General features: G+C 38.3%; 1 protein-coding gene across 1 annotated transcript; it reads right to left on the bottom strand.

Moving 5' to 3' along the window:
- Positions 1-22,303: 22,303 nt before the first annotated feature.
- Positions 22,304-24,779, bottom strand: LOC143561216 (uncharacterized). Its single transcript, XM_077049344.1, has 3 exons — positions 23,920-24,779; positions 22,641-23,027; positions 22,304-22,526 (listed from the first exon to the last, which is right to left on the bottom strand). The coding sequence occupies exons 1-3, from the start codon at positions 24,777-24,779 to the stop codon at positions 22,304-22,306; spliced, it is 1,470 nt and encodes a 489-aa protein (XP_076905459.1).
- Positions 24,780-27,750: the final 2,971 nt, after the last annotated feature.

The raw sequence follows: 27,750 nt of genomic DNA, 5'->3' as shown, positions 1-27,750 counted from the left end.
CCGGATCAACTGTTGTACCTCTTCCTCATAATCAGACTCGCTATCATCATCTGTTCTCTTTCTTTTCCCATGTAGTCTTTCTCGAGTAACCATAATCCTTCTTGCCTCTGCCACTTCATCATCAGAACCTGAGCCAGCCACCATTGTAGCTGCCCTAGTAACATTCACAGTCGAAGCACGTTCAACCGGAACCTGAACGTTCTCCTATGGATCCACCCGATCCATATCAAAGAAGCCTTGACCACCAAATTCTGCATCAAGGTCCGCGTTCTCCTCCGGTGACACAACAGGAGCAGCAGGTATAGCTTGAGGTGCTCCTGCCTGTTGTGGTGCCGGGTCCCTAAACTCGTCCCCTTGAGCAGGCACATACCCCGGGTTGATCAAATACCCAAAGAGTGGAGTATGTCGAGGACGGAGCTCAGGTTTACTCCTCGCACTGGAGGATCTACATTGGGCGAAGATCCGTTTGTTCACACTCTCAACGTATCGGATCGGACGGCGCTGAGGAAGCGTTGGAGCAACATGATTCAAGATCATTTGTAGGAATCTTGGATACATGATGAATCGCTCACGCGCCATCGCTCTTCGTTGACGATCAATCTCATAAAAGACCATCTGACTAAAGCTGAATCGCTTGTTGTATGTCAGAGCAGTCATCGCTGACTGCATGGTCGCGCCCATGCCATCAGTGCCCGCCTTTCTCCCTGACATGCATACAATCATGACATGCATGAGAAAGCGCCACTGGTCAAGTAAAAAACCTTTCCTCCTCTGTGTATCCCCCAAGGGACCAGAGTATCCCATCCTCAAAAACGTTCCATCACGGAAAGGAGCTACAAACTCTGTTGGGTCATCCCTTGTTTCATTCCCAAATCGTAAAGCCGCCCGGATTTGTTCAGAAGAGAACTGAACAATCTGATTGTTGACTGTTGCGCGCATCACGTGGGGCTCGACTCTACAGTCGTATTCCACTGTCTGCCAGAAATCCTCAATATTGGGCAAGGATATTGGCAGAGTTGTTGTAATCGCGTGGAATATCCTCGAGTGTAAAAGAAATGTGATGATTTCGCGGAAATCATCAACTCCGCTCGCCTCCGGGTCTAATGTTATGTACATGTTGTGACCCTGGAAGAACTGTCTCTGGTGATCACCTCCGTCATCACCGCCTGCACCACCTGCTCCAGCAATAGCAGCCATATCTGCAACAAACAGGTTAAGTTAGATAAACGTCAAAGCGAATCACAAGTTCGCCTGTTACCATGAGCGAAGTTGTGATCAATTCTGTATAGGCGAAGTTAAAGGTGGGGCGAAGTTGGGAAACAACTTCGCTTCAACTTGAACTTCGTCTGATAATAGTTAAGTAAAATGGTCCAGGCGAAGTTACAGATAACTTCGCCTAATCACAACATCGCCTCATTAACTGTTTCAAAATCAATAATCAGGCGAAGTTAAACCTCAGGCGAAGTTACGGATAACTTCGCCTAAACTGTAACTTCGCTGAATTTGAATCGGCAACAGTTAGGGATTTTGAACGACGTGTAGATGATGATTTCGGAGATCGAGGACTCCGAAATACATGAATTTATGAAGTTTTAGACGTTCAAGTAGTTTACTATCACGTAAAACAAGTTTGAAATCGGGTGTTTAAGGTTTCGAAAGACGAGGTCGAGAATCTAGTCGAAACGACCGATGATTAACCTCAAAAGACATTGATAATATGATAATCGAACCCTACACACCTTTAATTTGATTTGAATCAAAGTAAGGTTAAACACAGAAGATCGAGAATAACTGATCGATAAGTTCGCTTAGGTTGACAGAGGAATCGTTTGACCTTAAAACTTCTTTATATAGGGTCAACGTTAGTACAGGCGAAGTTATCGATAACTTCGCCTATTCCAGGCGAAGTTATGAACAAGTTCGCCTGTATTTACAAAACAAACCCCTATACTTTTAACAATTTTCAATAAAGTTTTACAAACATCCTTTAAAGCGTTAAATGATACGATCAAGACCAAGTAACCAGGTATAAAATCAAACAATTACAAAAGTAACAAAAATTTGAAAAACTAAAGTACACGGGATCAAATTTCAGTCTCGACAGGGACTACCATGTTTTAGAAAAGATCCGAACAGGAATCATACTAATTTCGTGACTGTCACACAGATCCGTGTTCAGCTGTATTATGACATAAAGAAACAGGTTGTAAGCAGGTAATCTACTTAAAATGGTTTTCATCGTTTCTGTGATACGAGTTAGGTTCAATTAAGCTCAAAACTTAAGTGGGCAACAACTCAGAGATTATGATGCCTCCTATCTATTCTCAAGGCGTATTTGGCTTTCCCCAAGTCACCCCGAATTGACCTCGACCCGTAGTGTCTGATTAAATAGAAATTACTCTTCGATTTTCAGACTCATCTTCCCGTTCACCTTCTTGCGTCTTGATTGATAATCATTAACATTATGAAATCTAATTTTTTTTTTATTTAACATGTATATTCACAACTTCAAGTAGAAAATAACTGCAAGTCCCGAATCTGGATCACTGCAGCGTCTTGACACGCTATCTTTACGGGAATCAGAACACTCACGGGCTCGTGTATGACTTGGTAATCGCTTTTCTGCCTATCATACGGAAAGATATGTATGAAGACATGCACAACTCTTAAGGAGTTTCCACATAAAATCGAGTAGATTTAGTTAGTATCACTTCTACTTTTACGCACCATAAAAAGCTACCATGACATACACTGAATGTTCTAAAGTCTTTTAAGCATAGTAACTTCACTAGTTAAGCACACAGAATCAGTATATCTATCACTTTCCAAGGTTAGATCAATTTTCTGTTAAACATAGTAAAGGTACTTCTTACGAAGTAGTAGACTTGAAAAATAATTTCATCTCCCGTAAAGAAAAAATTTTAACATCAATCGCCCCGACCAAATCAAAGTCTTCAGGTGAACGGCTATCCCGAAGATCCAATGGATCAGCTGGACCGACCACATACTAGTATGTGTCCTTCTAACTAAGTATGATCGACTAATTTTCAGCGAAAGAATGAAAACTCATCATAAACCGCCCCGGTCACTTTCAGTCATCTGGTTAATGGCTATCCTCATATTCTACAAGTAGAAATGAGGACCAAACATATCCTGAAGACATGTCCTTCAAACTGAGGCAACCGACATACTTCTAAGTGATAGTGACGTTTTTTTTTTTTTTTTTTTTTTTCGAAAAACAAAAACATAAAGCATGGTTACTCGGGATTGATCATCCAATTCAGCTCAACAAGGTTTTGAAATCTAGTTTTGTCAAACGCTTTCGTAAACAAGTCAGCGAAATTATCTAGCGTATCAACCTTTTCGAGCTCAATCAGTTTCTTCTCAGCACAATCCCGTATAAAATGATGACGTATGTCAATGTGTTTAGTTTTACTGTGCTTAACGGGATTGTTAGTTACTGAGATAGCAGCAGTGTTATCAATGCAAATAGGAGTAAGAGTAAAATTCAGACCATAATCGCGCAACTGTTGTTGAATCCAAAGAACCTGGGAGCAGCAGTTGGATGCTGCCATGTATTCTGCTTCACAGGTTGAAATTGCGACTGAGGTTTACTTCTTGCATTGCCACGACACCAGTCTGCCACCAAGAAACTGACATCCACCAGTTGTAGACTTCCGACTCTGATTGCACCCTCCATAATCAGAATCTGTGTAAGCGACTAGCTCCAAGTCTCCTCTTGTCGAGTACCACAACCCCAGCTTCGGCTTGCCTTTGAGATACCGTAGTATCCTCTTTGCACCCTTCAAATGAGATTCTTTTGGGTTTGCCTGAAAGCGTGCACAAAGACAAACATCAAACATTATATCAGGCCTAGAAGCAGTTAAGTACATTAAAGAACCTATAATAGCCCGATATTGGGTTGGGTCCACGTCTGCATCGTTGTCTGAATCAGCACCCAATTTGTGATTGACGCAGACTGGAGTATCATATGGAGTGCTGTCCTCCATCTTGAAGCGTTTGAGAACATCATGGACATATTCGTCTGATGAATGAACATCCCGTCTTTCTTCAGATCAACCTGCAATCCTAAAAAGAAAGTTAGTTCACCCATAGCACTCATTTCAAATCTCTTCTTCATGACGGCTTCAAACTCCTGGCACATGGCGACCTTTGATGCAGCAAAGATAATGTCGTCCACGTAGACTTGCACCAGTAGAAAGTTGCTACCCTTTCTCTTGAAGAACAATGTGCTATCAATTTTACCTCTCTCAAACTCATTCTCAAGCAAGTAATCTGATAAGGTCGAGTACCAGGCACGAGGTGCCTGATGTAGTTCATATAGCGCTTTACTTAGCTTGAACACGTGATCGGGAAAGTCAGGGTCAGGAAAACCCGGAGGTTGCTCAACGTACACAACCTCATCGACTTTACCATTTAGGAACGCACACTTCACATCCAACTGAAAGACCTTCATCTCCTTATGAGCAGCAAATGCCAAAAACAGCCGAATAGCTTCCAATCTTGCCACAGGAGCAAACACCTCATTGTAATCAATCCCCTCTTGCTGATTAAAACCTTTTACAACCAGCCTCGCCTTGTTCCTGATAACAATCCCTTTCTCATCTCTCTTACATTTGAAGACCCATTTCGTGCCTATCGCATGCACGTTCCGTGGTTTTGCAACCAAGTTCCATACTTCCATTTTCTTAAACTGACTAACTCTTCTTGCATGGCTTCGACCCACGAGCTGTCCTTAAGAGCCATTTGATAGTTCTTTGGTTCAATCTGGCTGATAAAGCAGGTGTACAAGCACTCGTTGATTATGCCTGATTCTTTAATGCTTGTGTAAACACAGGTGTGCTCATTCAAGCTTTGTCTTGTTTGTACACCGGCGGACAGATCACCTATCACATTTTCCAAAGGATGATCTTTATGAATTCTCGTAGTCGGAACCGAACTGACATTCAGATTATCTTCCAAGTTCGAAGATAGCTCATCAATGGGTGATTGATGTTGAGAGTGAAACGGATTGATGAATTCTTCTTCAGTAGAGGCAGCAGGGGTATTGACAGCATTTGACGAGGAAGGCTGACATTCATCAAACTGTGGTCGTTGCACCAAAGTGTCTTCCTCATCACATATCATCTTCGTAGCAATTCTTTCCTCAACTTCTGCAAAATCCAAATAAGGCATGTTAAAGGATTTAAAAAGTCTATCATAGTCGAAAACCCCAGGGGGTCCCGTGCTTGGTTTTGGTGATTTGTAACTTGTGATATCAGTGTTACACACCACCTCAACCTTGCTGGTCGATGTATTAAAGACCCGTCTGTTGGGAGTCCCAACAACGTATCCGACTAAGATTCCTTCGTCAGCTACTTCACCAAATTTAGAATTGGTCTTTAATATCGAACATGGGGACCCGAATGGTTCAAGACCACTCAAGTTGGGCTTTCTCCCATGCATAAGTTCGTAACAGGTTTTATTTAATCTTTTAACAGTTAACACTCTATTAAGGATATAACAGGCTGTAGCAACAGCTTCAGCCCAGAACACCACGGGAAGTTTCGAATCAGCCAGCATGGTTCTGGCTCCTTCAATTAAGGTTCTGTTCTTCCTCTCAGCCACTCCATTTTGTTGCGGTGTATACGGTGCGCTGTATTGGTGTTCTATCCCCTTCTGTAAGCAGAAGATCTCCATCTCATAGTTCTTGAACTCAGTTCCATTGTCACTCCTGATGAATTTAACCCGTTTCCCCATGATATTCTCAACCTTGGTAATCAAATTCTTTACCATCTGCACTGTTTCATCCTTTGACTTCAGGAAATATACCCAGGAATATCGAGAGAAATCATCAGTGATCACCAAGCAATACGATGTTCCTCCTAGACTTCTTACATTCACGGGACCGAAGAGATCCATGTGAAGTAATTCTAGGGTACTGACAATTGAATTGACCTTCTTGGTGAGATGGGATTTCTTGTGTTGCTTTCCCTTTTTGCATGATAAGCATTTGTCTTCAAAGTTGAAATTCTTCAAGGGAACACCCAGCACAAGCCCATTTTTGACAAGGTAGTTCATTTTCCGAAGATGAATATGCCCCATTCTCCTATGCCACAACTCAGACTCCGATTCAGTTGCTTTTGACAGAAGACACGATTCTTCTGTGGCCATCTCAGTCGATCTCATATCCATGATATACGTATTCTTCACTCTTGGAGCCTTCATAACAATCCAATCCTCTGGTATCTTAAAACCAGGATACAACACAATCGCTTCATTCTTTGTAAAATGTACGGTGTATTCTTTGTCACAGATCTGCGAAACACTCAGCAGATTGTGCTTCAGTTCTTCAACAAAATTTACTTTTTTCAAAGTCATCTTTCCATTTGACACCGTCCCTATTCCTGTAATTCTTCCACCGCTCTCTCCTGCGAAACTCACTCTTCCTCCTTGAACAGGTTTCAAGTCGTGTAACAAATTCTTGTTACCCGTCATGTGCCGGGAACAGCCGCTATCCACAACCCATTGATTGTTGGCAGCCCTGTTCAACTGTTCCTGCACGATTAAAGCAGATGATTAAAATCTGGGGACCCAAGACCGATTGGTCTTGGGTCGATACATTCCGTACCTTGGCTGTCCAAAGTTAGTATCATTATAATTTCTGTGAGTCCTAACAGGATACCTTGTTGTGGATTGACTATGAGGCCATCCAAACCTTCGTGAGTTAAAAGAATTATTACTTATGGTTTGGTTGTTAGCAGTGAAAAACTGAGATCTTTTTCTTTGAAAACCTGAATTAGACCAATTTCTTAGTTTTGATGGGTTTTCAGTTTTAACATTTTCGTAAGTTCTATTCTCAGTTCTCGAAGGCCTCACACCTCTGAATCTCTGCTTCAGAGGGCATTCAGCAACTAGGTGTCCTAATTGATTACATCTAAAACAACTCCTGTGTTCAACTTTATTATCAAAAGTTGTCTTAGATGTTGAGGCTGTATTACTGCCCATTTGTCTCACATAAGGTGGAACATACGGGTTTAGTGGAGACTTCTTTTCAGGTGTTTTATTTTTCTCTCCACTTTTTGGTAACACTTTCTCTTGTTTGGTCTCACTCGACTCGGAAGACTTGTCCGAGTTAGATGAGACCGGACTAGGCACAGAAATTTTAACACTAGTAACAGGCTTACTTGTTTCACTTTTACTAAACTCTGGTTCTTTAATCGTTACTTTAACCGGAACTGTCTGACCATAGTCAATATTGTCAGATTTCTGATTACTAGGGTCATAAGTGTAATTATGATTGAAAGGTGGTGGAACTTCATGATAACCAATTCCTCCCCTTTTAACTGGGGAACCTTGATCACTAACGAGGTGATCAAGTATAGCAGTGGAATTTCTGAATTTCTCAAGTTTCCTGTTAAGTTCCACCACTTTTACCTGGTGATCAGCTATCTGCTTATCCCTTTCAGCTATTAGTTTGGTTTTCTTTTCTAGTACTTCATAGCTAAGATCAATCATTTGAATTTTTTCAGCAAGCTTTGCTTTAAGACTTTTAATATCTTTTTCACTAGCTTTAATTTTTACTTTGTAACTATTTTCTCTCGCTTTAGTGAAATGATGATCTTCTTTTAAAGTTTTAAATTGCGCATCCAAACTAACGAACTGATCAGTTAAAGTTGTCAGTTGTTCAGACAGATGTTCACACTTAGTACAAGGGAGTTCGGTACTTACCTCGGAGAGCTGGTCTGCCACATCTGCCATGTAAGCTTCATTTTCGCCAGTTCCCTTCTCACTATCTGCAGTTTGGATGTTTGCCAAGTTGGCCTGTTCAAATACTTCTTCAACATGCAGATTCCAGTTGTACTCCTCGTTCTGTCTGGAAATCATGGCTCTATAGTCATTACCACTACCACTCTGCTGTGTAGATCTGTTTTGACTGCGTTCTACACGTTCATTTTTGCACTCTTTTGCAAAGTGGCCATTTTGCTGACAGTTGTAACAGCGAACCTTCGACTTATCAAACCCTGGCCTCTCATCGACAAACTTCCTGCCAGTCTTCTTCATGAACCTCTTAACCCTTCTTACAATCATAGCCATCTGCCACTGCAGATCCATCTCCTCCAGATCATCAGCATCGATCTGATCATAGTCTTCATCCAAAATTGCAGGATCAACAATCTTACCCTGAATGTAATTCTCATACGAAGCAATAAAAGATGCATAGAGAGCAAACTGCTGTTCAGCAGATTTAACACTCATGGGCATCTTGGAGTAGTTGTTGTTTGACACACTTGGGGAAAAACTACTCTTGGTCGCTTGAGGTTGAGAAGCATTTGATCCTCCTGCTACAAAGCACACATCACCGTTCATGTTGAGAGATACATGCCCTTCGTGTGTTGAGTTAGCGCCTGACTCTCCCTTAGAGTAATAAGCAGATGATTCAGTTTTAGAACTTGATCCTGAGTTAACCTTTGCCCCATACATACCCGGATGTTGAACCTGATCGGTATGTGTCTCCTTTCGTACCATGTTCAGTTCAAACGTTCTTAGCTTGTTAACTGCTGTCTCCAGGTCATAGTCAGCAAAGTCTTTGTCTTCTCTCATCAACACAGTATACATCTCCCATTTCGGCGGGAGAGCATCAAGAAGCTTTTCAACAATCTCATCTTCTTTGTAAGCAATTGAATAGTTGCTGAGTTCAGTCATCAGATGATAATATCTAGTGATGATATCATCAAGTGATTCATTCTTCAGATACTTGAAGACCGAGAATTGGGTTTTTAGAAGTTTAATTTTCGAGGCACGAATTCCCACATTGCCCTCAAACCGGTTCTCAAGTGCTTCCCAAAGCTCTCTAGCAGTTTTATACTTTCGGAAGGTGTGAAGTATCTCTTGTAGAAGAGCCATTGTAATTGCTGCATGAGCTTTGCTTTCTTCCTCATACATTTTGTTCTCCTCTTCTTCCATCTCTTTGTATTTCTTGATCTGATCACGACCTTCATACTCAGCAGTAGGTGGAATGTAACCATCTTGTATGCACACCCACATCTTTGCATCTTGATACTTGACATATTGTTCAAAACGATCTTTCCACGCTACATAATCAGTTTTCTTAAGCATCTTAGGTGCCTTTGTAGCCGAACCTGCTTCTACTTCCATCTTTACTAGTTCGGTAATGTTTATCGAAGACATCTTTTTCTAAACTCAAAGAAATCCGAAAATAAAAAAAATTTATTTTCAAACAGCACTGTAGGCGAAGTTGTGGATAACTTCGCTTAAAACTTAACTTCACGTGAATTTGTAACTTCGCTCACTTTCTTAAATTCGCCGGATTGGCGAACTTGAGAATAACTTCGCTTAAGTTGAGCGAACTTGGGAGGTAGGCGAAGTTGTGGGTAACTTCGCTTGAGGTAAGCGAACTTGCAGAGGTAGGCGAAGTTGTGGATAACTTCGCTTAACCTTATATCTTCGCCGAAACCCTACTAACAGTGACGGCAACTTCGCCTGATGAACATGAACTTTCTGCAGATTAGATTTCTGGGTTTTTCGAGGTTTGTGAAGGTGTTATGGGTTGTTTAAGATTGTAGGAGGAGAGTATAGCACAAAAACTCAGAAAACTCGTCCCGCGAATAGTCGAACGGAACGATTTCTACACCCGCGTGATAATCCCGAACCACACAATCGAGCAAAAGCTCTGATACCAATTGTTGGTTCCCAGCCGGATCTACACGAGATATCACGTTCTACGTAGGTGCGGAATCCCTACGTAAGACGTTACGAGTATAGAAAACAATACGAGCTAACACACGATACGATAACCAAACACACGTTGTATTCCAACCTTAAACACGTGATACAATGACCACTGAATACAAAACTTTCTGACTCGAATACCCGAATAAACTCTCTAACTCTTGATTATTGTATAACCTAAGCCGTAACAATCAGCTTATATAGACACGACAACTTCGCCTGGAATGTTCAGGCGAAGTTGTCACTAACTTCGCTTGTCTAACAAGTTCGCCTATATCAGTGAACTTGTTAGCAACTTCGCTTACATACAAAACTCAAATATAACTAACACGATTACAGACACTCGACACTGAACTACTGACATCATGCACCAACAGTTTCTATTTATGGACTGATTAACTGATTGGTTTGGGTGCTGATTGATGTGTGTGGGTCAGGTGGAGTTGGTGGTATAGAGTTTTCATTGTGGGCTTGGTGAACGCTTGGGTTATTTCAGGTTGGTTATGTTGGTTTCGAAAGCTGTTATTGGGGTTTAAACTGAAAAGCTTCAGGTTATAGGTTTTGGTTATGATCTTCCATTTCTGGGAGTAAACCTGATTGCCTCTGTTGCGCTCTTTATGTCTTACTAACCTTTAAATTTCTGGCTCAAACACAAGTGGTGAATGTCTTCCTAAGAAATGGGTGTGCATGCACTTGTCACCTTCATAATCAACACACCTTGGGTAAACGGGAAAAATAAAATAAAAATCAAATTACTAAAAACACTAGGCGCATGAACTCCCTGACAACGACTCTATTTTGATCTTGATGAAATAGTCTAATAAAAAATAGAGTAATTAAGGATCTTAAATGCCTATACAAGTATAAATAAGGTGTCGAACCAAGAGGAGTAAGTGGTTAGTGTGCAATGTAGCAAATTTTAAACATTATGAAGCTTATTAATTTATGAAGGTGTAGTTTAAGAATGCTAATTAAACTAGCAATAATGAGAGATTAAATCAATACGATCCCTTAAGCAAGTTGTAAACAATTAATGAGAAAAAAATCACACCTAGGTTCATATTTATGCAACATAACATTAGCCTATACTACTGATTTGATTTCAATTAAGCACAAATGACTATTTGATGGTCGGGTATAAAGTTTGTACATTATTACGTTAATTGTAAAGCTTTTATTTGGTTTATTGTACGAACTATGGTAATTCATATGTGTTTATTGTGTACAGGTCATGGGATGCTAATGATGTTTCATTTGTGTTTGTACCAGCACAGGATGAAGTCCCAGGATGATTGGCACGCTAAACAGAGAAGATTGCTGTCACACCCCGACTTAGGGCCTAGAAGTATGACCAATAGTTGGTATCTGTTTCGTAAATACATCAGAGTTGCGGGTTGTTTTAGCAGAAGACTTTGTTTATAATAAAATATTTTATTAATTTTGAAATTTCATGTTCAAATGTTTAATTTATAAATCTTGTTTAATGTGATTACAATATTTTATAATTAAAAACCGAGCCATCTCCATATAACGAGCATCTATCTCCATGAATGATTCTAATTGCTTGCTATTTGTTCTAAACTTGAATCCTTGAAATGTGTGGGAAAAATACGTCAGCGATATGCTGGTGAATCGTTGACTCTAAAATCATTTAACAAATCTATATTTGACAAGATAGTTTTATGCACAAGCTTTGCGGAAACTGCTTTTATTTCCGGGATTTGTATCAATACCATACACACACAATTCAAAGATTCTCCGGGAACTGATGCCCAGTGGAGAACTGGTTATGACTGCATGTTTAGTTATTTTTGGATCCAGACACACGTGTACCAATATGAGTTGCTTTTATTTTCTATCTTGTATGTGTGGGATTGCGAAATCTCTTGTAAACATTTGATTGGCATGCTTTGTTTATCTTAGTGACTGATTGTAAAAAGGTTTAACGTATTCACCTGCGACTGTCTATTCTTAATGATGTGGTGATCTCGTTTGAAAACCTTTGTGAATGAATGATGTTTAACCTATAATAAAATAGGTTTACATAACTACCTGAATCATCTCTTGATCCGAAAATAGACCTTTAGTCTGGTTTTGATAGATTTAAACCTAGATAGATAATTTGTTAGAATAAAATACTTAGACTTGTATTCTTTCCGTTTATTTACAAATCGTGTGCTAAGTTTTTTCTTCTTGAAGAAACATCTATGATAGGTTTCTTCTTCAAGAAGAAACGTCAATTGACTATAACCTTTCTATATAATTTCTTACGTTTCTTAATTATGAAGAAACAACATTTTGACTATACCTCTTGCATATAAAACTTTATGTTTCTTAATCGTGAATAAACTATATTTTGATTATATTCTCTTGTATATAAATTTAGATGTTTCTTAATTCTATAGAAACATTATTTTAGCTAAAACCTTTGTATATACAAAGCTTATGTAACATAAATTTGATCATGGTTTGGACTATAGCCCTGACTCGAGTCTAAGGCATTTAATATAATAATAATAATAATAAAATAACAACTTAAGCGAAACCCCTACCACACACGGGTATTCAGAGTTAAATACCTATGCTTGTACGAGAAACATTTCCACTCTACAACGTGTATTGAGGCTTAGACCATTAGAACCTTGGGGCTTAGCACGTACTATAGGATTTGGCCCGCAAAATGAGGTTGTGTGAGTGTGAGAACGTGTGTTTGGGATTGTGAGAGGGTTATGCCGATCACCCCCTTTTATTGGCTGATTTCTCAGCTCATCGCGTATCGTGAAGGCCCTTTATGATGGCCATCGCGTAGCGCGATGAATTAGCATACTCAGATGATGCCACGTGACCTTCCACGCTTGACACATGTTGATACGTGGTTGGACACATATCACCTGGCCGTAGATGTTACATTGCGTATCGTGTCGAACTTCTAGGTTGGTTCGTTGCGTAACGCGACACTACCCAATTTCTCATACTCTGTGAGGCTCCATAGCGTATCGCGATGGACTTGTCTCTTGTCTGTCTCGTAGCGCGATGGGTTTCAAAACTTAAATTTTCATTTTAGTCCTTGTACTTTCACCAAAAATACTAAGGCGGCTTTCAAGCGGCTCGCAACGATGCGAGCATGCGAAGTGCGCTATCAAAACTTCACATTGCACCCATCACCCGAGCTCGTATGCGTTGAGTGCTTTGCACCCTCTCTAAGACCACAAAGTGTGTCTTGCCACATAAGAATATTATCATATGAACTCATCTACTTATAAGGAGCTCATAAGTTTTGTGGTTTGTCAGTGTGGGGGGATTTCTCTTTCCTATTTATATCCATATGGAATGACTTCAATTTCTTTCTTCTTCCAATGTGGGATGAACCTATTTTTCTAATTATTTAACTTCTCCACTATATCTTGAAAATAGTTTTGGTCCTTCAAGTTTCAAAGTTGACATCTTTAACCCAAAATTAATATGGGATTTTCTGGGATGTTACATCCTCCCACCTTGGAATGAATCTCGTCTCGAGATTCTTTATCTTAGTTACGGGTGTTACTTACTTTCTAATTTATGATTAGATTCTATTTAATCAGGTTCTTGAGCTTAACTCTGAATGTTGAAATGGTTGAAACTTCTAAATCGTTGTTAACTTACATCTTTAAATGATGTACTTAGTTAATAGTTCAGAACATCATAAGTAATTATAAATTGCTAAGCATGGTGGCCAGTTGTGTTTAACTGTTTACCTTACTTTTTGTATTCTAAACATTTACTGATGTTAACTCGGATGCATCTTGAATTCAATCTATCGAATCTTTTTAATTTATTCATCCTGATAACTTTCAAGATGCTCATACTTGAGTCATGTTATCCTTTACTCATGGTCTTAGCAGACTCATTCTATTTATGTCCATTGATTATTCCTTTGAATATTCAAAGTTCATATAACTGATTTTCTTTGAAGAACTCATGCTTTTATGTCTAGTCTAATTAATCCTTTTCTTTATATTCATCTTTTGTAGATGATGGACTATAATAAACATGTAGTCTCTTGTATTCTGAAATATTTTCAGATTTTAAATGTCTCTTGCAATATCTTGTAAACATTTGACCGACATGTTGAGCTAAAAAACCCGTTTATCTTAATGATTGATTATAAAAGGTTTAATGTATTTACCTGCGACTGCCTGTTCTCAATGATCTGGTGATCTCGTTTGAAAACTTTTGTGAATGAATTATGTTTAACTTATAATAAAATTGGTTTACATAAATACGCGGATCATGTCTTGATTCGGCTAAGAACTTTAATCTAGTTTTGATAGCTTTAAAGATAATTTGTTTGAATAAAGTATTTAGACATGTAGTCTTTTCATTTATTTACCAATCATGTACTAAGTTTTTTCTTTATGAAGAAACATCTATGATAGGTTTCTTCTTCAAAAAGAAACGTCAATTGACTATAAGCTTTGTATATGATATCTTATGTTTCTTCATTATGCACAAACTATATTTTGACTATACCCTTGCATATAAAACTTTATGTTTCGTAACCGTGAAGAAACTATATTTGGATTATATCCTATTGTATAGAAATTTCTATGTTTATTAATTGTAAAGAAACATTATTTTAACTATAACCTTTGCATATACAAAGCTTATGTAACATAAATTTGATCAAGGTTTGGGCTATACCCCTAACTAGGGTCTAAGCCATTTAATATAATGATAATAATAATAATAATAATAATAATAATAATAATAATAATAATAATAATAATAAAATAATAATAACTTAAGTGGAACCCCTACTTTACACTGGTATTCAGAGTTAAATGCCTAAGCTTGTATAAGCGACACTTCCACTCTATATCGTGTACTGGGCTTAAACTGTCAAAACCTCAGGGCTTTATGCGCACTACGAGATTTGGCACGTAAAACAAGTTTGTGTGTGTGTCAGAAAGTGTCTTTGGGATTATGAGAGGGTTATGTCAATCACCACCTTTTATAGGCTTATTTATCAGCTCATCGCGTATTGCGATGGCCCTTTAAGATGGCCATCGTGTAGCGTGATGACTCAGCATGCTCAGATGATGCCACGTGTTAACAGTGGCTTGCCACGCATGCCATGTGTTGACACGTGGTTGGACACGTATCTCATCGCCGTAGAGGTTACAGCGCGTATCGTGTCGAACTTCTGGGTTGGTTCGTCGCGTAACGCGACACCGCCTAGTTTCTCATACTCCGTGAGGCTCCATCGCGCATCGCGATGGACTAGCGTGATGGGTTTCAAAACTTAAAATTTCATTTTAATCTTTCTATTTTTACTAAAAATACTAAGGCGGTTCTCGGTGATGCGAGCATGCGAAGTGCAAAGCGCGCCATCAAAGCGCCACATTGCGCCGTTGCTCGAGCCTGTGCCTATGCTCGAGCCCGTACACGTGCGCATCGGGTGCTTTATATCCTTGCTAAGAGCACTGAGTATGTCTTGCCACATAATAATATTATCATATGAACCCGTCTCCTTATTAGGAGCTCACAAGTTTTGTAATTTATCAAAGGGGGGGGGGGGATTTCTCTTTCCTATTTATACCTATGTGGAATGACTTCACTTTCTTTCTTCTTCCAATGTGGGATGAACCTATTTTTCTCATTGCTTAACTTCTTCGATATAGCTTGAAAACATTTTTGGTCCATCAACTTTCAAAGTTGACATATTTAGCCCAAAATTAATATGGGATTTTTCGGGATGTTACAATTGCTGAATAAAATTATGTTTGTTGTCCCTAGAGCAGTCACACTATGCGACGGTAATTAAGATGGTACATCGCAATATGCGATGGACCCAAAATATTTTGGTTATTATATCCATCGCGCTACGTGATGGATTGGTTACGTACGCGTCGCGATATGTGTTAAAGCTAAAAATTAGGAAAAAACGGGGTTTCCTATTACTCTTATTTCACGAACCCTAAACAGTTACCACATCTTCCAGCCATTTCCACGAACAGATTGACGAATTCCAGAGCTTCCAATCATCAAGGCATCATTCCTACTTTTCTCATCATTCCCGGGGTGTAGAGTGTTGTAACTTTTCAGTGTTTTCTCATGTATTAGAACTGAACTATTGTAGTTATTGATTGAGAATCTATGAGCATTGATGTTTGGTATTGTTGAGCATTTAGTTGATTTTGGTTTATTTCAATTATAACGATTAGTCTGCCAATTGTTGTGATACGTGTTTCATAGGGTTTGCCTTTTAGTTTAAGCTATGAAGCATACATTTGTCCATGATTGAGTCACACTGGCAAGGAACCTTTGGTTATCAGTGTTGTGTGTTTGCATTTGTTGATGCCTAAGATCAGATTATTCAGTTAACCAGATTTGTTTATCGATAACTAATTTTATTAGTGGCATGAGATTGTTGTTTAGTTGCATGCTTGAACCCTAGTGTGATTAGGACTCCAAACTGCTACTTAATAATTTTAAGGATCAGTTAAACAACGTACTGACCACTTACTTTCCGTGGTTCGACACCCTGCTTACCCTAACTAGTTTAAGGTGAATAGGATACTGGTTTATTCTTATTTTTTATTAGACCACGACATCCTGATCACTATTCAGATTCATCAACATATATTCCTAATCATAGTTGTCAACAATCATCTATCGCCTGTAACTAATGAAAGAAAACCTTTACAACATAAATCAAGGATAATTGTACACTCATACACCCGAAACAGTTAACAATTCTAGCATAAATCAATCTTAATAGCAATCCTCATTTCACAATGTTATTGATGCAAGAAAATCTTAATATATATGAATCCAAGACAATACTAACAACTTAATCCACATTGTTCAGCCAATTACAACGGTTCAAATCAAATCAAAGTGTAAAACAATAAACCCTGGATTAGATAATCTTACACCCGGATATGACTTAAAGGCATTAGACGCACATAGTAATCATCTAATCTACGATTCTTGGATGGAAGGACATGAAGATTGATAGAAATATTATTAGGAGGCTTCAAGTTCGTCCAAAAACATCGCGAAACTGCTGTGAATACGTGATCATGGTTTAGGGTTTGTAAAATAGAAGATATGGGTCAAAACCTGTTTTTTCATGACTTTTAAGTTCGTTGGGTATTGTGGCGCCCTCATGTCCACGTCCATCGCATAGTCCGATAGACCAAAATACACAATTTAAAAATCTTTGTCCGTCGCGTATCGCGACAACCTTTCTTCACCCCCGTTGCATAGCACGGCAGGCTTCAGCAGCTACAAATAATATTTTATTTTGCTCTCCTGCTCCATTTTGTGTGCCAATTATCCTGAGACCCCAACTCATGCTCGTATAAGTCCAAAATAAACCCCTTTAACGTCCAATGTATATTAATACAATAAGAACATATGAAGTACCACTGTAAGTACAATAAACCCATACAAATAATACAATAATATATAATATTTACACCCGACCGTCATGCATGCTGCTTAATCTTAGTTATCTGAAATGTTTGAACATATGTTAGTGATATGCTGGTGAAACGACTCTAAAAGATCTTAAATTTCGTTAAAATACAAATATAGTTTTTTATACAGCTCAGCTGGGATATCTGATCTGTTTCTTCAGGGATTATGCGACTGCCCTACACACACAATTCAAGTGTTCTCTCGGAGCTGTGCCCATTGAAGAACTGGTTGAGGCTGATATATAGCATGCATGCTAGTCTATTATGTTTCGATCCAGACACATATGTAATTAGTCTGAGTTGCTTTTATATTCTATTTTGTAATATAACGTTTTAGAGATCACATAATCTTAAGTAAACGTTTGAATGACTCTTTAAGGCAAACAACTCGTTTATCTTACAGAGTAAAATTTGTTTGACTGTTTGTAAAGATTTAATGTATTCACATGTTCTGTTCTATTGTGGTGGCTCGTTTGAAAAGCTTCTGTTATTTGACGCTTAACCTATAATAATAGGTTTAAATAAAAACCTGGATCATCTTTTGATCAAGCTATAGACCATACTGACCTTGTTTATTGTATCAAACCACGTTTATAAAGACTGGTTTGGTTTGTAGGTTTGAAACTTAATTTTAAAGAAAATATTAAAATTTATATTGAGACGAACTGTATAAACTGGTCTTTGACCCCTTTGACTGAATTTTTAATGCCACAGGGTGTCAAAAGGATTAGACGATCCGTTTAAATGAGACGGATCATATCATTATGAGACGGTCCGTATATGCCTGTGACGGTCCGTATATCATTGGTCAGACGATCCGTCTAACTTTTTCATTTTGGCCCATTAAGGTTAAAATTCATTTTGACATCTTTCTGATACTTGTTTAAGTGTTCTAAGACCTCATACATGTTTGAAACACTTAGTATGACTTCCTAAAATCATTTTGACTGAAGTTTGATCAATCTTAGGTTGGACACTCGCTTAAACGAATGAAACGATCTTAAACGAGTGCTAGGAATACTATACCTTACTTCCAAGCTTACACACGACCTAGGAATGATTCAGAATGACTTCTAATGCTACCGGAATGCTTGATCAATATCCCTAGATGGCCAGAACTTTATTGCTTGACTTGAACTTGCTTAAAACTTCAAGAACACTACTCTAACTTTATTTTGGTGTGTTTAATGGTAATATGATATTGTAGGATGTTAATGGGCGTGCTAAAGATCCTTTTTATAGCCCATCATTCACAAGATGAGTCATCATAGGAGTTTGACACGTTACACTCGTGGATTGACACGTCTTGCTGACACAGAGTGTTAGACGACTGTCTAAAGTTGAGACAATCCATCTCAATGTTAACTTGATGGTTAAGATTGACTTTATACGAACCGTATCAAAATTACAAGCGTATGAGACAGTTCGTCTCATGAGAAAACATAATATTCAGGTCATCTTTAATACAGACCGTCTCATCTGTTAGACGGTCAGTCTAATCCAAATTTTGCATAATTACATATTATACAATGGACTTTAAGTTTGGTTTTAATAACAAACTAGTTTTCAATACCCGCGCGTTGGTTTTGAAAACGATATTATAGTGCCATATGAGAAATGCATTATAAGTCGTAATATAAGTAGCAGATATAATGTCTTCAATTCACAAAAGTTGGATGCTTTGGCCTGTTCGATGGCTTACAAAATTTCATCTATCTGTGCCAGGTCTTTGGTGCAATCATCGCGTAGTTAGATATTAAAAAAAAATACTAAATTCGCAACCCGATGCTCAGGTCCGCACAACGGCAGCAACCTAAGCTGCCACAACGAAGTGTATCATCAATCACAACCTCATCATAACATAAGCCAATCTCGTGATACAGCAACAAAGATGCAAAATATCAAGGTTTGTATAAAACTCATCAACTAGAATCAAATGAGCACTGAAAGCTACAAAGAAACCCAGTAATCAACCGGGGCCTTTCTCTTTGAGAATCCATCCGGTTAATCTGAATCACATACAAAAACTTAAATTACGATAAATAGAGAACTGATTTTATTGAACAGAACATTTACCAGATAAAATGAAACATTAAAAATCTCATTTTATTGAGAACATAACATTTACCACCAAATTACATGATATATATTATGGTTTTAAACTTACACTGTTTGTATGAGATAGGTCATGAGTAGTTAAGGGTTCATATCATAAAGGTAAAACACTTACATGTGGATCAATTTGTAGCCAACTTTATTAATGTTTTTTGCAATTTTCTTGATTATGCCCCGTTAAGATGCGATTCTTCGTATCAATCATCACAGCCTCTGAAGCAACGGAAATAACCTCTTAAAAGGTGAATCGAAATCATTAGCTCCTGTAATGTCCCGCCATCATTCAAAAGATTAATGAAAACAAAAGCAACAGCAAATAAAAATTCCGACTCAAATAAATTCATCCACATTACTTTACATATATGTTTCTATATGTGTATATAAACCCTGCAATCAGTATACTTCAATTTCATAAAGATACACAGAAAAAATAGCAAACCTTAATCTTTTATTATAATTGAGAATCTCAACCAACAGCCACTAGCATTTCATCGAACACCTGCCGAGCAGCCAATAAAAAATGCATTAACAAAGCATGCCCGCTTAACCAGGGAGACGAAATTTGGTCAACAAAACACATATAACAAACACTAAACAAACGTTGCTGAAAACAAAAAAAAATACATAAAGCAACAATTGATTTTTTCGAAAGCTTGAAAAGATTTAAATCTAGTTAACAAAAACCCTCACTACAGTACCGGAACCTTGAAAGTAAAATAATCATACCTACTATGGATAGAACTATCCTCACTATAGCAGATGTCAATAACTATAGGAAACCGTTCGCGTATAAAAATAAAACACTTTTAATAAAATGATTACAATACAAGGAATAAAACCTATCCAGGAAAGCAAGTAAATTACAATACGAATTACACTGGAAAAATCAAAATTACAATACAATTGAAATAAAATAATGCAAGAAAGGTGTAGAAGAAGAATGGTGTCGTAGTCTTTGTGGCCAAGGATTGTGTTTTACACGGGGCCCTTAAAAACAAATTCCGGGTCTTTCCCCATTTTGTTTCCCAGGGTAGAACGGCCTAAGAAATATGTGTTGCCGCGGAGGGCTCTAGCACCCGAATAGTACCTTAAAAAAATGATGAAGATGATCAAGAATGTTGGAATTTTTTAAGGAGAAGTTGGAGAAAAAACAAGAGAGAATGTGTTAATTTTGTGTTTTTTGTGTGTCTACAACCAAGGAGCTCCCTTGGTATTTATACTAGTAGAAAGTTGAAACCATTCAACCATCATTAACCAAAACTTTAATTTTTTGACCAAATTAAAGGAACCATTAACCAAAACTTTAATTTTTTTGAACAAATTAAAGGACATTTTAATGGCTTTGACTAATTGACTAACAACATTGAATAAAATAATTCAAAGTTTAAACACACACACACACACACACACACACACACATATATATATATATATATATATATATATATATTTTTCACAAAAATTTTCCAACAATCCCCCACATGTGAAAACAAAACCTATTCATTTCCACATATTTTCCAACATCCCCCACATGTGAAAACAAAACTCATTCATTTTCACATTGAGATCAATCCATACATGCAAGTTTCTTATATTCAATTCAACGGTTGAGCATTGCAGGATAGGTAGGTGTTACCCTTTGAACCTTCCTTTGTGAAGCATACATAGTCTCCTAGCGGTGTGTAGACACGATGTCTTTGCCCATACCCCCATTTATGTAGACGACAATACACTTCACACAACACTCTCCCTAGTCTGGCCAACCCCTCACTATCGTGTCCTATTATGGTCCTGGATCACTAGCCTGGTTCTGCGAGAGCTCTAGGATTTTTGCCCCAAAATCCATTCAAACCGACCCTAGTTCTCTCTCACATAGGTGATTCTAGGTTTGTTGATTTCTACAAATCATTAACCTTTATTATGCTTATCCTTAGAACATGTGTCACTGATTGGAATGGACTAGGATGCGCGCGCACGCAACGCCCTTTATTTTGGTTTAGGGTACTCCCCCACAGTGACCACCCTTGGTTTCATGATTAAGTTGTCCTATTGAACCTAGATCTTGGGATCTCCAGTCAACTAGGTTAAGTTTCCCTCAGTGACACAATGTATGAAAATAGCCGACAAAGGCTTTGGCCATATTGGAATATCTTCCATAAATTGACGTAGCCATTCCGCCTCTTCACCACATTTATCCAAAGCGATAAACTCCGATTCCATCGTGGATCTAGCTATAACCGTTTTCTTAGAAGACTTCCAATCAATAGCTGCACCACCAAGTGTGAATACATATCCACTTGTTGATTTAGAATCTTTTATATCCAAAATCCAATTTGCATCACTGTATCCTTCGATCACAGCTGGATCTCGATTATAATGGAGTCCATAGTCTCTTGTGTTTCTTAAGTACCTTAGAACCCGTGTTATACTTTTCCAGTGTTCCACGCTCGGATACTAGTATATCTACTTAGCCTACTCACGGCATAAGCTAGATCGGGTCGAGTACATGTCATAAGATACATTAAACTACCAATAATTCTTGAGTACTCTAACTGAGCAACACCCTCGCCTCTATTTTTAGATAGATGGTGGGTCGTTTCAATTGGAGTTGACGCGACACGCATGTCATTCTTATTGAATTTCTCAAGAATTTTATCCACATAGTGAGATTGACTAAAGATAAGACCATTTTGAGTTCTAGTAATTTGAACCCCAAGAATCACGTCCGCGAGACCCAAGTCTTTCATGTCAAACCTCGCTTTAAACATATCTTTTGTTAATCATAGTATCATTACTCCCAATGATAAGCATATCATCTACATAAAGACATAAAATCACATAACCTCCTGGCGTGTCCTTCACATAGACACATTTCTCACACTCGTTTATTTTGAAAACATTGTCAAGCATGACATGATCAAACTCTAAGTTCCATTATTTTGGAGCTTGCTTCAAACCATACAATGATTTGACTAGTTTAGATACTTGGCCTCTTTCCCTGGGGCGGAGAAACCCTCGGGTTGCTCCATGTAAATTTCTTCATCTAAATCGCCATTTAGAAATGCGGTTTTTACATCCGTTTGGTGAATTTCCAAATTTCGTAAGGCCACGATTGCAAGAACCAACCTTATTGAGGTTATTCGCGTGACCGGCGAGTAAGTATCAAAATAGTCTGGACCTTCTTTTTGTCTATACCTGTTGATCACTAACCTTTCCTTGTATTTATCAATACTTCCATCGGCTTTCATCTTCCTTTTGAATATCCAACGATATCCAAGGGGTTTACAACCCGGCGGAAGATCTACTAACTCCCAAGTATGATTTTGCAACATAGAATCTATCTCGTTCTTAATTGCTTCTTTCCATTGAGGTGATTCCGCGAAGGTAACCGCCTCACGGTAGGTATTGGGCTCACCCTCAACCATGTAGCTCACGAAATCAGGACCGAAGGATTTTTTAATCCTTGGTCTTTTGCTTCGTCTAAGCTCACCTTCTTCAATTTCGGGTCGTTCATGTCTCTCATCATGAACAGTATCATCAATCGCTCTTGATGTACTTTCTTCATCAACCGCTCTTGATGAACTCGCATGTGTTTTCCTTAAACAGGGAAACACATTTTCGAAAAAATCGTTGGTCCTCCATTCAACAATAGTGCCTTCATGTACATTGGGATTCTTGGACTCATGTACAAGAAACCTATGCACATTACTATGGTGTGCATATCCAATGAATATACAATCCACGGTTTTAGGTCATATCGTTAGTGCCTTTGGCGGCGGAACCGTCACCTTGGCAAGGCACCCCCACACTCGAATGTATTTGTATGAAGGTTTTTTACCCTTCCATAACTCATACGGAGTCACATCCGTTATCTTATTCAAGATATAATTGCCCGAGAGAATAACCTCCCCCCATAAGTCATAGCTCACGCCCGAGCTAATCAACATGGCATTCGTCATCTCTTTTAATGTACGGTTCTTTCGTTCAGCAATGCCATTTGATTGTGGAGAATAAGGTGGGGAACGCTCATGTATTATGCCACTTTTTGCACATATTTCCGCAAATAGTGAAACATATTCACCACCCCTCACTTCTCAAAGTTTTTATTCTCCATTTTTGTTGATTTTCAACCTCATCTTTATACAAGATAAACTTGTCTATTGCTTCATCCTTACTTTTAAGTAAGTATACATAGCAATACCGAGTACTATCATCAATGAACGTGATGAAATACTTATTTCCACCTCTTGTGGGAGTGGCTTTTAAATCGCACACATCAGTGTGGATTAAATCAAGGGGTTCGGTTATTCGTTGAACCGATTTGAAAGGATTTCTCGTTAGTTTGGATTCAACACATGTTTCGCATTTATATTTTGAATCGATTTTAAAACATGGAATGCTATTTAATTTAATTAAACGTCGAATTGAATTAAAATTTACATGTCCTAGTCTACCGTGCCAAATACAAGAATTAGAATTTGATGACTCAATCATGTAAATAGAAGTTGCAATTTTATTCATAGAATTTTTTACAACAATTACATTCAATTTGAACATAGCATTGTCGGCATAACCCTTACCGACAAACAATCCATTTTTCGATAAAATAAATTTATCCGATTCAATCACCAAGCGAAATCCGTGCTTGTTGAGCATCCATCCCGAGACAAGATTCTTGTGAATCTCGGGAACATAGAGAACTTTGGTGAACGTGAGCTTCTTGCCAGAAGTCCACTTCAAGACCACATCGCCTTCCCCCATGATTTCCGCAGTCGCTTTATTCCCCATGTAAAGTTTCTGGTCACCCGCTGCCTCTTTGAAATTCTTAAAGAGTTGTTTGTCGCCGCAGACATGGTGGGTTGCGCCGGTGTCAACGTAGCACCCTTTGGGAGCGTCTCCCACAACGTTGACTTCCTCGATGAAATCCGCTTCCTTGGTAATCATCGCCACGAGAGGAGTGCCATCCTCGTCCACCAAATGCGCACGCTCGCACTTCGGTTTCTTGCACTGGTTTTCCCGGTGCCCCATCTCGTTACAGTGGTAACATGGTCCTTGGAAAGGTGGAGGCTTCTTTTTCATAGCCCCTTTCTTCACACCAAGGTCCACTTTCACTTTCCCTTTGTTATCTTTGCCTTTGCGCTTGTTTCCCCCTTTGGAGGATTGATCGTACTCGACTAAGTTAGCCTTGGCGGAAACATCCACTAGGCTACCCTTTTGAGCTCTCTTATTGTCTTCTTGTATCCAAAGTCGAACAATAAGATCATCAATGGTCATCTCCTTTCGCTTGTGTTTAAGATAATTCTTAAACTCAACCCAACTAGGAGGCAATTTTTCAATCATCGTTGCCACTTGAAATGTCTCACTAAGTGTCATTCCCTCAGCAAAGATGTCATGAAGTATAACTTGCAACTCTTGGACTTGACTAATTACAGTCTTAGAGTCAACCATTTTATAGTCCAAGAAACGGGTGACAACAAATTTCTTTGTTCCCGCATCCTCCGTTTTGTACTTTTTGTCTAAAGACTCCCATAATTCTTTGGCAGACTTTATTGAAGAGTACACGTTATACAACGCGTCAACTACACCGTTTAACACATAGTTTCGACATAAGAATTCCGAATGCTTCCACGCATCTACCGCACTCAAAGTTTGAGCGTCGGTCTCCCCCTCCGCGTTAGTGGCTAGGGGAGTGGATTTTGTCAAGAACCTCGCAAGGTTCAAGGTGGTCAAATAGAAGAACATCTTCTGTTGCCACCGTTTAAAGTGCAAACCCGACAACTTCTCGGGTTTTTTAGCGTGATTAGCCATGGTAGTTGCTCCTACCATAACGGAAAAAGGCGTACCGGTAACCTTGCTCGATGACGGTGATGCCATTTTTTCAGAAAAATAAACTATGCCAAGTTAGTTTTTCGGAAATATTAATAGTGGCCGCTCCCACTAAATTAAAGTTACGTAAAACTTTTTAATCCGAACTCTCGAATTAAGCCACCGAAGGTGTTCTAAGTCCAACTTTGAAGGGACCAAACAATGGGTTTTTCCAAGAGTTTAGCGTTAAAAAATCCGAATTGTAACCGGTTTCCGTTTTTACAAAGTCGCTCCTTTGAATAGAAACGGAAAAAAAATGTTTTTTTCAAAACATAACCGCGTGAAACAAAACTAGTTTTGAGTCACACGAGAATGTTTTGAATACACGAACGGTGATTTTCAAAAAATTTGTTTTAAGATTGTAGGAAACCGTTCCTGTATAAAAATAAAACACTTTTAATAAAATGATTACAATACAAGGAATCAAACCTATCTAGGAAAGCAAGTAAATTACAATATGAATTACACCAGAAAAATCAAGATTACAATACAATTGAAATAAAATAATGTAAGAAAGGTGTAGAAGAAGAATGGTGTCGTAGTTTTTGTAGCCGAGGATCGTGTTTTACACGGGCCCTTAAAACAAATTCCGGGTCTCTCCCCGTTTTGTTTCCCAGGGTACAACGGCCTAAGCAATATGTGCTGTCGGGGAGGGCTCTAGCACCTGAATAGTACTTTAAAGAAAAAGATGAAGATGATCAAGAATGTTGGAATTTTTTAAGGAGAAAGTTGGAGAAAAAAAAGAGAGAATGTGTTAATTTTGTGTTTTTTGTGTGTTTACAACCAAGGAGCTCCCTTGGTATTTATACTAGTAGAAAGTTGAAACCATTCAACCATCATTAACCAAAACTTTAATTTTTTGACCAAATTAAAGAAACCATTAACCAAAACTTTAATTTTTTTTGACCAAATTAAAGGACATTTTAATGGCTTTGACTAATTGACTAACAAACTTGAATAAAATAATTCAACGTTTAAACATATATATTTTTTTTCACAAAAATTTTCCAACAATAACCACCGCCACCATCATCATTCATCGCAATGAGCGCCGGTGAGTCATTGATATGAATGAAATATGTAATTAAAACTCTGTCATCGACAATCCAAGATTCCAATTTATGTAATAAAAAGTCAAGTGCCAATAATACATCAGACATGGGAACAGAAAATACTTACCCGCAACGTCCTCGCCGGAGACAATGAATCAGAATCGAAGAGTTGCAGCAAGTCAGCAACCTTTCAGTTAACTGTTAGGAATGGCAACGGGGCGGGTTTGGGGCGGGTTTTGCTTAACCCGAACCCGAACCCGAAACCAAAAACCATCCCCGTACCCGCCCCATTACCCGTCGGGTTTAATTCGGGGATTCCCCGTTTGGTTTTTTGTACCTCCCCGACCCGCCCCGTCCCCGAACCCGAAAACCCGAAACCGATCCGACCCGACCCGAAATTGGTTCATCACATAACTGAACATTTATCGAAATAAACTTCTGCATCACACACATGAAAGCTGAAACAATGTGTTACAAAGGAAATAAAACCAAGTCTACATGGCCGAAAAATCATGCCAAATACACAAACTACAAACTTGCGACCAAATCTAAATACCAAATCAAACCAAATCATCCAAAGTCGTCGTGCCACTTTCTTTAGTACCTACCTACATTAAGAATATTTATCAATAAATCAACTAAGTTAAAAGAATAAAAGCTATGTTACAAAAATAGTAAATTTTATAAATATTATTACCTCTTCCACATCCATTTCATATTCAATGGTGCGGCAATATGCCTCGGTCTCTTCCGAACAAGTTTCTATATTTAATAGTAATAACATAAACATATATTCATGATTATGAAGATAAATAACATGAGTAATAATGTAATATTCAATATAGCGTTACCTCGAATCTCATTCAACAACCAACTTTGAGCACACATTAAAGCCTCCAAAGTTTTTGGGTGAAGTCGACTTCGGTGAGGACTTATTAATCTTCCACTTGTACTGAACGCAGATTCAGAGGCAACGGTGGAAACTGGAATTGCCAATACATCTTTTGCCATCCTTTGAAGTGTCGGATACTTACCTCCATTTGTCTTCCACCAAAGCAACAAATCCAGTTCTACTTCATCAGGCAAAAGATTTTCTTTCAAGTAGTTATCTATACGACTCGTGTAGGCTGTACGAATATTGAAGCTGGTAGTTGTCAGTGTACGGATATCTATACGACTCGTATAGGCTGTACGAATATTGAAGCAGGGTGTGTTATTAACAGGTGCCAAAGGAAATATGACATTTCAGAATTCAGGAGTCAAATAAACATAAAATCATGTCTAAGTGCAGCCCATATAGACACAAGAAATGCAGTCAAATTATCTAAGAAATTATTACATCATATCCACAAATTATCTAAGAAATTAATAAGCATGACATATGTGAACTCGATAAAATAATACAATCATATCCACAAATTATCTAAGAAATTATTACATCAAATCAAAGTATTTTGTTTTATGCAGATAAGATCAAGAAACTGTAAACACACATAGTCACA

This window comes from Bidens hawaiensis, unplaced genomic scaffold (genome assembly GCF_021521415.1).
Source record: "Bidens hawaiensis isolate Kalapana, Puna unplaced genomic scaffold, B.hawaiensis_p1.1 tig00020642_1, whole genome shotgun sequence".
Taxonomy (NCBI): Eukaryota; Viridiplantae; Streptophyta; class Magnoliopsida; order Asterales; family Asteraceae; genus Bidens; species Bidens hawaiensis.
Note: the sequence above shows the minus strand (reverse complement) of the source record. Positions and strands in the feature narration are given on the sequence as shown.

What these genes read in the sequence shown, in the direction of transcription:
- LOC143561216 (XM_077049344.1), bottom strand. Translation starts at nt 24,779, where the DNA reads ATGGTTGACTCTAAGACTGTAATTAGTCAAGTCCAAGAGTTGCAAGTT. An exon ending in ATTTTATCGAAAAATGGATT is followed by an intron (nt 23,028 to 23,919) that starts GTTTGTCGGTAA and finishes TAATGTGCATAG; the next exon opens with GTTTCTTGTACATGAGTCCA. An exon ending in TTGCAAAATCATACTTGGGA is followed by an intron (nt 22,527 to 22,640) that starts GTTAGTAGATCT and finishes AGTGATCAACAG; the next exon opens with GTATAGACAAAAAGAAGGTC.